Here is a 12642-nt window from a genome sequence, read left to right as displayed (position 1 = left end):
ACACCAATTGGTAAGGAGACATACCTATTGGTGTCTTGTAAGCCCTCCGATACATCATCCAACTTCCTTGACCAATCGGTCCGATTAGCATTCACGATTTTGGAGAGGATGCTCTTGATCTCCCGATTTGACACCTCCACTTGCCCACTCGTTTGGGGATGATAAGGGGTGGAAACTTTGTGCTTAACTCCATATTTCTCACGAAGAGTCTTGAACCCATTAAGCACCTTTTGCCCTTTTTTTAATAAGATCTGGGCGCGTGTAAATGCGCCTCGCTTATGTGTAATTTTCTTCCATTTAAAATCCACGTGTTATTTTTGTTAAAAAAAAGGTGAATCAAATTAAAGGCCCTACCACTAAACCTAAATCCCCAAACGTTAACTTTACCCACTTTCTCTCTCCCCGACCCCTCTCTCTCTGCCTCTCTGACGGCGATATCTTCACGGTGTCGATAGTGGTTATCGACATCAATTAAAGGTGTTTCTTGAAGAATCTTTCATGTGTAACTGTCTTAACCCATATTATCTCTCTAGATTAGTTCTTAATCGTTTCAAAATGGTTGTTCAAGCTTGTTACGGTTTTAATTTAGATTTTTTGGGGTTTGTTTTTTAGAATATTCCGTCCCTATCTGTTACTATATTTGTTGAGCTTTATCGTAGTGGTTTGTAGGTGATGAGTGGGATTAAAAAGTTAGGGTTTTTAATTTTCAGATTGGGGGTTATGTATTTGAGAAGATATTCCCTGTACCATGTCCGTAAAATATGCTTTAAAAGTGTGCCTTTTATGGACTTTTTGCTGAAACTAGTTCATTTTTGATATTTTTTTCAGGTTTACCCTACTAATTGACCATGGAGGAGATCATATTTACCTACATTCACTACGGTGGGACATTTTTAGGAAATTCTGGCCCTTATTACCGTTCACTTTTTGTGCCAGCCATTAGGTATATCAAGAAAGACTACTATTTTCTAATGGAATTGCTTTATTATACTAGAGAATTGGGTTATTTAACAATTGGTGGGCTTTGTTTTTTTTTTTTACCAAGATGCAAATACTAGAGAATTCCATATCATTCAGTCTGACCAGCATCTACTGGACCTAATAAAAGACTTAAAAAATGAGGACCCCTTTCATGTATATGTTCTTTATTCATTGGACAGTGCCTTAGTTGACACTGATGGGTCCTATAGGTCTTTTACCAGGCCAGAAGTTTCTTTTAGTCAAACTAGGTCATTAAAAGAGGTTGGGGCTATTAATAACTTAGATGAAGAGAGTGTTGGGGCTGCTGCTAATAACCTAGATCAGGAGGGTGTTGGGGTTACTACTGAGTTTGCATATCATGAGGGTGATAGGGCTGCTACTGAGTTTGTAGATCAGGAGGGTGTTGGGGCTGCTAGTGATAACTTAGATGAAGAAGCATTTAATCTAGTAGATGTTAATGTAGAGGGTAATATATCTAATTTTGTGAATAGTGATTCAGATCTAGGAGAAATACCACCAGAAGATGGGTCATATGTAGATGAGGAGTTGAGAGCTATTAGACAAGAAAGAAGAAGTAAAAAAAAAAAAAAAAAAGAGGGCTGCTGCAACTCAAGAAATTGTAGTTGGAAAGGCTGTTGGAATAGATAGAGGGTTTGAGGATAGTAGGAAAAATAAGACTAATAAATATGCTGGGAAATTGGTTGGAGATGAGGAATATATTGATAGCTCTAACTGTTGGAGTGAAGATAGTGAGGAAGAGCTTGATGTGGATGTTGTTAGGGGGATAGATTTTCCTTCTAGAAGGAAAAACAAAAAGTTAGGTATGATGAAGATTGTGAGGTGGCTGTTTTTGAGTTTGAAATGGTCTTTGATGGTGTAACACAATTTAGAAAGGATCTAGCAGACTATGCTGTAGAATATAGGAGGCAGTTGAAGGTAAGACCAAATGAGAGCCATAGGGTGAGGGCTAAGTTTAAAAATACTAAGTGTAAGTGGCAGTTGACAGCTAAACTTGATAGGGACACATGTGATTTTATGGTGATTACCTATCATCCCATTCACAAGTGTATTCCTTTGAACAAAAATAAGATGTGCAATTCTAAGTTACTAGCAATGAAGTTTAAAGACATAATTGTTTCTCAACCTTATATAAGGATATGGGAAATTCAGGAATTGGTAAGGGACAAGCTTGGTCTTTATGTTGGCAAGACTATTTGCTACAAGGCAAAACAGAGGATTATAATAGAAAATATGGGTGACTGGAATATGAAATTTTCCAGATTATGTGACTATGCTGACCTGATCAAGCAAACCAATCCAGGAAGTAGTTGTTCGGTTAAAATTGATGAAGCGACTGAACCAGGGAAAAACTTGTTTGTATACTTCTATGTGTGCTTTCAAGCATTTACGCAAGGCTGGTTGGATGGATGCAAAAAAATAATAAGATTTGATGGTTGTTTTCTCAAAGGAGTTTGTAAGGGTGAGCTGTTGGTAGCTGTGGGAAAGAATGAGAACAACCAAATGTATCCTATTGCCCGGGCAGTGGTGGATCCAGAGACCAGACATAGCTGGAATTGGTTCATAAAGTACTTGATTGTTGATCTGAATTTGGTAAATGGTGAAAGGTTGACTGTAATGACAGATATGCAAAAGGTACCATTTCCCATCCATTTACTTAAAATTTCAGTTTATTACTAACTATTTCAGTATGTTGAACTGTTTCTTTTATACTTTACACATTTTTTTATAGGGACCGATTTCTGTTTTATAGTGCTTCACCAACCAATATTGATATTGGTTAAAAAGCTCGTGGACTGAAATGTCAAGGAAATGATGCAATGACCACATCACAACTATGCCAAATGAGAGCCAACAAGAGAAACCTAAAGGATGCATCAGTAGCAAGCAGATCTTCAGCAAAAGGAAGCTCCAAGAAGTTGTTAATCTAGGAAATTTGTTATGTTTTTTTTGTCTATGTAAACTGCTACATTTAGGGTCTTGAACTAGTGTCTTTAGTTTATGTAAACTGCAGCAGTGCTTTGAGCTGCAATCATTTTGTTTATCTAAACTTATGTATTACTTTGATAATGGGCAATTGTGCTAATGACATTTGCAGTAGTAATCTTGAATTTAACCAACAGTTGTGCATTTGTGGCAATGACATTTTTAGCAGCATTTTGGTAATGGGTAGTTGGGCCAATTGTTGTCAATATGTACAGATTTATATTTAGATTTAGATTTGTGAATATAGGCAGTTATGCCAATTAAGTCAAAAATCACAGTAAATTGAGTCAATGTGATTCAATGTATTCAACCACCAACTAATTGTGTAAAATGACGGTTGAAGTGAGTCAAAGGACAATAAATTCGTTGGTTGAAAGGATTCAATGCATTCACCAACCGAATTGAATAGAGATGGATGAGTTGCCATTTTGCAGCTTCAGTTGGTATGTTTCTTTCCGGATTCATATTTGCAGATTCATTTCTTTTCATTTTAGTTTTGTTTTTATTGAATGTATAATCAAAGATACTCGAGTCAATGAGCAAGCCAATAAATTACACAAAACAAGGCCAACCTAAAATCCAATAACAATAATGTCTTACATTGAATGGTCCTTCATATCCTACGACTAAATCACAAACAAAACTGTTACAAAACAAGGCCTAAGTACTACACTTACTACCAAGATTCAACCAAGATTTCATACAAAACAGACCTAACTACTACACTTACAGCCAACATTCAACCAATATTTCGTACAAAACATGGCCAACTAAACTAAACACTCCTACAATGGCCTAAACCCAACACTTATTAACAATATCATGTTAACTACACAACCCCAAAGACAAATTTTGTAGCTAATATACACAGAAAAATAATCACAAGCCTATTGAATTTGGCTTTAAAACAATCCCTTTCTTGTTTAGTTTCCTTTAATTCTTGTTCAAGCTCTTTAATTTCTGATTTAGTTTTACAACCTCTGGAGAAGGATCAATCCATCTAAAATAACTACATCCACCATTCTCCTACAAACAATGAAACAATTCGAAAATCAGAAAAATACAAGAAAAAATCAATTCGAAATTTTCAAAGTAACTACACTGTTGGAAGTTTGCAAGCAAGAAAATCTTCGACCTGGGTTTGGTGGAGTCCTCGAAGTTCTAAGATAACAATAATCAACACAATTACACATATCATATTCAACGTTATTATTTCCCCCAATCTCTGAATTTTTTGACATCGATGTCACGCCCCGAACCATGGCCTGGGCGAAACACGACACTCGGTGCCATACCGAATGTGACCGAGTGAATCACATGGCTTGCTGAATCATCATGAGGCATACATGAGTGGAAATATAACATGAATGTGATGAGCTTTTTAAAAAAAACATGAGAATCATAACTTTAATAAAATACTGATTTGAAACATGAATGCGGAAATATCGTAACTGAGCTAAAATGGCTATCCGATTCTGAACATCTGACATGACATGTCTGACTAGTCTAGTCTATGAAACCTCTACATGAGTCTGAACATGAAAACATACTCGCTGGGACAAGGCCCCCAGCATACCTTTAAATGCATAACTAATAAATTAAAGGAAACTGACTAAAACCCCGAATGAGATGGGGCTCGCCAATAAGCTGATACGAGCGAATCCTACTGAGCAGATGCGTTGTCCTGTAAATCAGTACCTGCATCGTGAAATGCAGGCCCTCGAGCAATAAAAGGAGACGTCAGCACATTGAATGTACTGGTATGTCAAGCAACTGAATGAAATAACATGGGACATGGAAATAACATAATAGAGACTGAACTTAAACGTGATCATGAACATGAGTACATATACATATATAACATGTGTAAAGTATCGTGAGTAGGGAAAACAGTAAATATAACCAACAACATGGTTTGGTACTTGCGTCCTACCAAAAGAACACTCATACCTTGCCAGGGACATGAGATTTAATAATATTATGAAAGGATCCAATCATTATGAGAGATCGTCCTAAGCATGGGTGGAGCGATCCTCATCCTACGGTGGCTACGTAGTTTCAGGCTGCTTGAAGCCTTCTCGCTAATTAATGCAACTCCCAAAAATATGAACATGAAAAATTAGTGGCACTTCCTGCCCATGGCTTTTCATGAAATCATAACTTGCATGTACATGTATATCATTCGTATTATTCTTGCATGAACTTAATAAACATATATAGCTTTTCTTGAAAATATCATAATAGTTCATAAACTTGCATGTAAGAACCCATCGAATGTAAAGTATGGGTTTTCATAAATTACGGACAGATTCTCAATAATCATAATAATGTATCAAGAACACAATGAAGAATTTATAACAATTTAATACATAATATAACATGAGGCATGGACCTAGGGTTATCATGAACATGGTTAAAAACCCTAGTTTTCGTAAAGCTTCATACTTTATGGAAGGAGAAATGTGGGGAAGAACAATGATATTCCCACACGTAGATAGCAACCCTACATACCTGGTAATGCTCTAAACTTGAAATAAAAATCTGAACTTGAAAGAAGAATTCTAATCCTTGGTCTTGGATTCCTTTAGGTGGGTTTTCTTGAAAAACCTATTTTAAGAACATGAAATTCCTACTTAGAATTCATGGGTAATTGATGGAATTCACTTAGAATGGTCTTAAGGAGCTTACCTTGATGCTTGGAGAAGTTGAGAGGAGAAAAATGTTTGTGTTAGGGCTTGAGAGGAATGAGACTTATGAAATAAAAACTGAATTCCTGTCTTTTAATTGTCTCAGTCGCGGCACTGTTACGGTCCGTAACACTGGACCGTAAGGCGTGTTAAATTTCTAGAGAGGGTTTAAGTTTGTAGGTTGGTTACGGACACGAGATACGAATCGTATCTCGTATTACGGTCCGTAACGATGAACCGTCCTTTATTACGAGACGGTGATTTTTCAAAGCCATACCCGTTACAGTATAAAAGACGGTCCGTAACACATGTTGCAGTCCGTCCCTTAAAGCGTAACGCTGAGTTTCCGAATTCAAATGTATTTTCGATTCCAACACTCTCCTTCTTGGGTTTCTAACCTCCTGAGTCATGAATATGGTTTGGTACGGATTTACGAGGTGTTACAATCGAAAATAATAAAAAAAATATAGAGTTGGGAAAAGAAAGAAACTGGGGGGACTGATTTTTGGTGGAAATGATGAAGATGAAGAAAAACGAAATGGGAGAGAGTCGTGTCGGGAGAGAGAAAGAAAGCACCGTGAGATAGAAAGAGAGAGGACTGATTTAGGGATTTGGGGTTTTTAATTTGGGGAAATAATAACGTTGGGGAAATATTAACATTGGGCGAATGCCACATAAGCAACTAAAATCACCTTCACGCGCCCAAAAAATATGAAGTACAGTCGATGTGCCATGTCGGCAAAAGGTGCTTAATGGGTTCAAATGTGTGCTGATTTAGGTGTCAAATTGGAACAAGCGTCAGTTTAGATGACCATGAAGAATCTCAGGACAAGTTTAGGGGGCTGCTTATGACTTTGACCTTTATTTAAAGTGTGAGTTTTGTGTGTACACATTAGGGCTTGGCCACGCTTTTTCATTAGAAAATGGGTTACATGAGAAGTGGCCTGAAGATAATAGTTACACGTATAATAATTAGGTAGTTGGACTAAATTACGTTAAGCAGATCCCCGAAAGTCATGGGCATTTTGCAGGATTGGCCTTCGCTGGGGGTGGTCTTTAATTTTTGTCCCTCAAATCAGTGGTCTTTAATTTTTGCCCTTCGCTAAAAACCTTTGGTTTAGGGTTCGAATCCCAGTTCAGTCAAAAATTAAAAAAAAAATCGCAAAGCATAAGTTGGGATTCACAGGGCATAAGTTGGGTTTCAAACTCTGTCTTAAGGCAAAAAATAAAATAAAATAAAAAATTGCTAGAATTCTGTAATCCTCTGTCTTAAGGCCTAACTTTGGGAAAAAGTTAGGGCTTAAGGCAAAGGTTTGCCTTAAGGCCTAATTTTGGATAAAAGTTTGCCTTAGCATTAGTTGGGTCCAAATTCTGCCCTGCGAATTCCAACTTATGTCTTGCGATTTTTATTTTTATTTTGACTGAGCCTAGGTTCAAACCCAGGACCTCTGGGTGTTAAGCGAAGGGCAAATATTAAAGACCACCCCGAAAGAAAGGCAATCCGCGCAAACAAATGGAAAGTCGCTAGGCTCTAATTATCTTTATATCTTCATTACAAATTTCATATTTTTGGGCTACATGTCAACCAATTTTTAAAAAACTTGGATTTCCCTTCATGCGGATTGGTCTTTAATTCTTACCCCTCGATTCGCTGGTCTTTAATTTTTTGCCCTACTTCTCATTTAATAAAAATTTGTGGGCTAAAATACCCTTTTCGCACCAGAGATTCTGGGTTCAATCCCCAGCAGAGTCGAAAATAATAATAATAATTTCGCAAGGCATATGTTTCGATGAACCTATCCCTATTCGAGCGAAGTTACATAGAACCTATGCGTTGTCTGGCAAAGGTTCGTGGAAATGAAGTTCTGCCTTAATTTCATAACTATGCCTATAGGCATAAAATCTATGTAGTTCATAGAAACCTTTGTCATGTCCGGCATAGTTTCTATGTAACTACATAGCGAATAGGCATAGTTTCATATGAACATATACCTGCATGTTTTTTTTTACTGAACAGGGGTTCGATTAAAGACCAGCGCCTTTGAAGGACAATCGTGCAAATTGCCTACCAATTTTTAGATGAGATGAAATAGTTCAGATAAAAATGAGCTAAGCCGAAATTTTAGGGGTATTATGCTAGTCTTTAATTTGTCCCTCAAGGCAAACAATTTTTTGCGGGACATAAGTTTATATTTTCGCATCATAATATCTCACATGTTATGCCCCGCGCTTTTATAAAATTTAAGCAACCGCTAGACATAAATTTGATTGCTAAGGCCAAAAATTGAAGACCAACCCATTTGAAGGCAAACCGTGCAATTTCTTCAAATTTTAGATGGGATGAACTAAGCTAATAAATACGAAAAATATCTCATTTAATTTTGTCACCCTCCGTCGCCATTTAAAAGAGTGTCTATTTTCTATATTTATTAAGTTGATAATTCATATAGCAAGTTTATAACCATAAGATTCAAAGGACATTGTAGTACACATTTAAAAGCTATTTCAGCTAATTAAATAGAAAATTAAAAAAAAAAATGAAGGGCCCAACCGGTGACCTCTTGATCTGCAGTCAAATGCTCTACCACTGAGCTATGGACCCTGTTGTCTATCCTTTTTCTACTAATCATTTATAACGGACATTAAACCGATTTTGTTCTTCCTACGATAATCTGGTTCTCTTCACTTTTCTGTTTTTGCTCGCCGACCGGTTTTCTCTCTCTATTTATCTCTTATTGACATAAAGCATTTGTCTCTTCGTCATGGGAGAAGCTAGGAGGATGCAAGAACTCCCTTTTTGTCGTGAAATTATATATAATGTGTATACAGGTCAAATTATCTTATATGTATGCATAGTAAATATTGTATTCTTTTGACTTCTTCATATGTTTACTTCTCTATAATTTTGAATTCACTTAGGGAAAATTCTGGCTTCGTTACTGCTCTCCATATATACAGAATAATAAGCTTATTTTTTGTGGTAATATCTTTCGGGTATTTCAATCATTTTTTATAGGAGAAGTGTTTCTCAACAATTTTTTTTTTGTCAAACATATCAGTTTATTTTCAATTTCAGCACTTTCACCACGTAACTGTTTGTTCCTAAATTTATGAGCTCTAACCTAAAATAAAAGATTCCAGCACTTAGCACTTAATTTCAGCTAATCCAAACGAGCTATTAGATGATTTTCAAAAACTCGTATTTGGGGAGTCAACCTTAGTTGCTTTTTTTTTTTTTTTTTTACCCCTCCACTCAGGAGCTAACCCTTTTTATTTCCTTGGTAACTCAAACCCACAATTTTCGAGTTGGAGATGGAGGATGCTTACATCTGAGCGACCCTGTCAACCTTAATTTTTTCGGTGTTGAAGAAGGGAAAAAAACTTCATCAAGCTTTCGTCGGAGTGAAGATTAATCTATACTAGAGTTTCTATTTCTTTCCAATCTTTTCCTATATCTCTATATATGATATCTATTGATCTTATTATTTGTTTAACTTCGTATTATTTGTGAATTACTTGATTTATTGCTCGGTCGAGACCTCTATAACTTAATTCGTCCTATTACTTGAATTGAACTTGAGGAGAGGGAATTTGTGGGGATTAATTAGTTAAGCAAGGATAACTACACAATTGGGGTCGTTTGGTTGCGGAGCAAATTTATTCCTCTATTAAATTCTACATAGCTTGTACCTTATTTGGTAGCATTTTTTTGGGTATGTATAAAATTCAATACACCAAATACCATATTTGGTTAGCAATTTAGAATCCCCATAATCAATATATGTATAAGTTATGATGAAATCTAAGTATTATTTTATGTAAGATAGAATATAGAATAACTAATACATGAATAATTAAATCCTGCATTATTAATACATAAGCAATACCTGCATAACTCTAACCAGCGACCAAACGAGATTGTTTGAGTGTGTATGTGAGAGAGAGGGGGAGGGGGCATGAGTCAATAATTTCCTTTGATTCCCTTATCTTTATTTATTTATTTATAATTCAACAAGTTACAAAAACAGATTCCAAAATTACCAAAACCATATATTTGAGTAAATAATACAAAATTTTAGTTGTAGTGTTTGAGGGACTTATGTTGGAGGATTCCTTTATAAAGAGCTTGCCAATTCAAAGGCATGGATTCAAAGCTCTTTGGATTACTCCTCCTCTTTGGATTATGATCAACATCTTCACCTTTCTCTAATTGGGGGCCCAACTTCACAACTTCATTGGAAAACTTCACCTTCTTCTTTTGTTGGTGTTTCTCCAATCCTGACATTCAAATATATTCAAAGTTACTTCTCAACTATCAGACATACATATAGGTGGATTCAAAATTTGAATTTTATAAGTTCTTCCTTCTAGCCATTTGAAGTTATTGAATTTTAATATGTATGGCAAGAGGGGTAGCTCAAGTGGTAAGCACCATCCACCTCTAACCTTAAAAGTTGTGAGTTCAAGTCATCAAGAAAGTAAAAAACTTGAAGCTCCTGGCAAGGAGTAAAAAAACCCACTGAATATCAAATGTTACACTTGAAAAATAAGTATATTATCCACGTGAGTAAGATGGAGGGGTAATCGGTAATATGTATATATTAAATGAATTAAGACAAATATAAACTTTGAGCCAAAATTATTGGATACTGTCGAATCTATATTGCAAGCAATACATTCGCCCCTATATGTGCGCAAGTATAATTACGATTTCATCATTTCTTAATATTATTTCCTTCTATTACGTATGAATTCAGAGGCGACTACACCTTTCTACAAAGAATATCCTCCGACAATGCTTCACCTAAAAAAAAACATTATTTATATGATACACTAGCTAAGTTTGAAAACAATACGGAGTAAATAGTAATTCATAACAAATTTCATAAGTGACATTTCATGCTGATTGTCTCTTTCCTACTTCCAATCTCCATCTTTGCCCCCACCCTATCTCGACCAGCCCATCACCCGTATCCCCACCTCCACCCCACCTCATAGTATTTACTTAAATTATATATAAATGTTAATATTGTCTGCTTACATACCCAACACGAAAAAATTATTAAAAGCATGTTTTGTAGGAAAATATCTTCGTACGTATCAAACAAACCCTAAACGTAAAACGAAAAAATTTAAAGTTAAATTGTTTCTAAACATTAAAACGTATCATTCTTTTTTAAACACACTAAAAAGGAATATGCATCACATAAATTAGGACAACAAGGGTATGTTCTAGAGGATTGGTGTGATATTTTAGCAATAAATAAATAATAATAAATAAATAAATAAAAATAAAAAGGGGCCAGATGTTTACTAATTTCAAATTCTATCTTCTCCATGAAATCAGAGAGGAGGTGTTTATGGACTTTCGATGCAAGAAGGACAACACCACCAGAGACTGCAAAAACAGCCATAATTCCAGCTCCCATTGATGAATTCTCCATTTATTTATCTCTTTCAAAAATTCCGTAAAGATATATTATTTCAAAATTCTATTTTGGGAAAAAAAACTCAAAGAAAATTTTCTTTAAAAACTACAAAAGAAAACATTTTCTTGACTTAAAGATGAGGTTATGAGCAAAGCTCATAGGGCAGAAAATTTTCATTTGATGGAATCAAAAAGTTTGGAGCAAAAGGAACAAGGAGATATGAAATTATGGAAGTAATAATAAATACTCTTTTTTCCTTTATCTTCTTCTATATTTTTTATGCCTTTTGTTTTTTATAAGCCATTGACTATTAATTTATGTGATGACCTCAAATGACACAATTATTAACTACCCCTATATTCTGTTGTGGATTCTGAATCTGTTTATAACTAAAATTTAGCTATGTCCTGGAAATTGATTGGTCCCTTAATGTACCAACTATTGACATTTTAAAAAATAAAATTATGGGCAACTTATGTTGTTAAACAATAAAAATTTATCGCCAACTTTTTAACAACGGATTAGCAATTATTACCAAAAAAATCTATTAGCTACAAGATATTTAATTAGCATCGAATTTCCCAACTAATTCCTTTATTTATTTATTTATTGTGATAGCGATGATCTATAATGAGTTTTGTGAAATGATAGTAATGCCAGCGAGAAAACCCTTAATTTTCTTATTTCCTAACAAAATAACATGTAGATAATGACAGGTTAGTTATTTTAGCAAAATCATACAGAGATAAAAATGTATAAAATATATTTTCATTTTATTACTAAAACAATGAAAAATGCAAACAAAAAGGCAAAACGAAAACAATGTAAACCAAAATGTGATTAAGTTTAGTCATCTTTTATGCTTTTCACTATATTCAGCATGTTATGGTCTTCCTTGGGTCCTTTTAACAGTTATTTGAAAATACCCTCAAACAAATTGTAGCGACCATCTTACATAAATAAATAAAAAAGATAACTAGGCACGAAGAATTATGTTCACACAAGGTTCACGGAAGGGCTGCCTACATTCCAAGAGGCTATCTTGCAGCCTTTCCTGACGCAAGAATCATTAATGATTGATTTTACGGTTCGATCCCCTGAAAATAACTTTCATCATTGCTCAAAAATTCCCTCTGCATGTTACGTTAAGAAAATTTGAAAATGAGAAAAAATAAGATAAATTTTACCTCCACTAAGAGGACAACAAATAAAAATTAGGAAAACAAAGCCAAGAAGGGATAAAAATGTCAAATGAAAATGTAGGGTGTAGGATAAGGGTTAGAAACACACCTTATGTTTAATTTAGGTTATAGATTTTTCTCCTGTTAATAGTTAGTGTCACGCCCATCTCATTATAAACATGAGCTAGATCATTTGACCTTATTACGACAAAGATTTTCCAGTGTGCGGACCCTTTTTTATAAGGGAAAATGATCAAATTTACCCTTGAATCACGCAAAATAGTCTAGATTAATTACCCTAAACTTTGGCGTGAACCTTATGTAATTTTTGGTGTGACGACCCTTGTGTAATTTGGATTT

At 35.0% G+C, this 12642-nt stretch overlaps 2 protein-coding genes across 3 annotated transcripts; one reads left to right on the top strand and one right to left on the bottom strand.

Annotated features, from left to right (window-relative positions):
* The first annotated feature begins 428 nt into the window (after nucleotides 1-428).
* Nucleotides 429-3119, top strand: LOC132629246 (uncharacterized). 2 transcript variants are annotated; one of them, XM_060344957.1, is made up of 2 exons: nucleotides 429-2634; nucleotides 2753-3119. In XM_060344957.1, the coding sequence occupies exons 1-2, from the start codon at nucleotides 1843-1845 to the stop codon at nucleotides 2771-2773; spliced, it is 813 nt and encodes a 270-aa protein (XP_060200940.1). In that variant the 5' UTR covers nucleotides 429-1842; the 3' UTR covers nucleotides 2774-3119. The 2 variants fall into 2 exon arrangements, with proteins under 2 accessions (XP_060200940.1, XP_060200939.1); XM_060344956.1 differs by having other exon boundaries at nucleotides 2732-3119.
* Nucleotides 3120-9640: 6521 nt separating this feature from the next.
* Nucleotides 9641-11714, bottom strand: LOC132629245 (uncharacterized). Its single transcript, XM_060344955.1, has 2 exons — nucleotides 10987-11714; nucleotides 9641-9950 (listed from the first exon to the last, which is right to left on the bottom strand). The coding sequence occupies exons 1-2, from the start codon at nucleotides 11114-11116 to the stop codon at nucleotides 9748-9750; spliced, it is 333 nt and encodes a 110-aa protein (XP_060200938.1). The 5' UTR covers nucleotides 11117-11714; the 3' UTR covers nucleotides 9641-9747.
* Between the last annotated feature and the right edge of the window lie 928 nt (nucleotides 11715-12642).

This window comes from Lycium barbarum, chromosome 2, assembly GCF_019175385.1.
Source record: "Lycium barbarum isolate Lr01 chromosome 2, ASM1917538v2, whole genome shotgun sequence".
Classification (NCBI taxonomy): Eukaryota; Viridiplantae; Streptophyta; class Magnoliopsida; order Solanales; family Solanaceae; genus Lycium; species Lycium barbarum.
This window is presented reverse-complemented; position numbering and strand designations above follow the sequence as displayed.

Bases quoted from the DNA above. Each gene is read 5' to 3' on its own strand.
- LOC132629245 (XM_060344955.1), bottom strand. From the start codon at position 11,116: ATGGAGAATTCATCAATGGGAGCTGGAATTATGGCTGTTTTTGCAGTC. The intron at 9,951-10,986 runs GTAAACATCTGG...TTTGAATGTCAG, and splicing joins GAAGATAGAATTTGAAATTA to GATTGGAGAAACACCAACAA.
- LOC132629246 (XM_060344957.1), top strand. From the start codon at position 1,843: ATGGTCTTTGATGGTGTAACACAATTTAGAAAGGATCTAGCAGACTAT. The intron at 2,635-2,752 runs GTACCATTTCCC...TCTGTTTTATAG, and splicing joins TAATGACAGATATGCAAAAG to TGCTTCACCAACCAATATTG.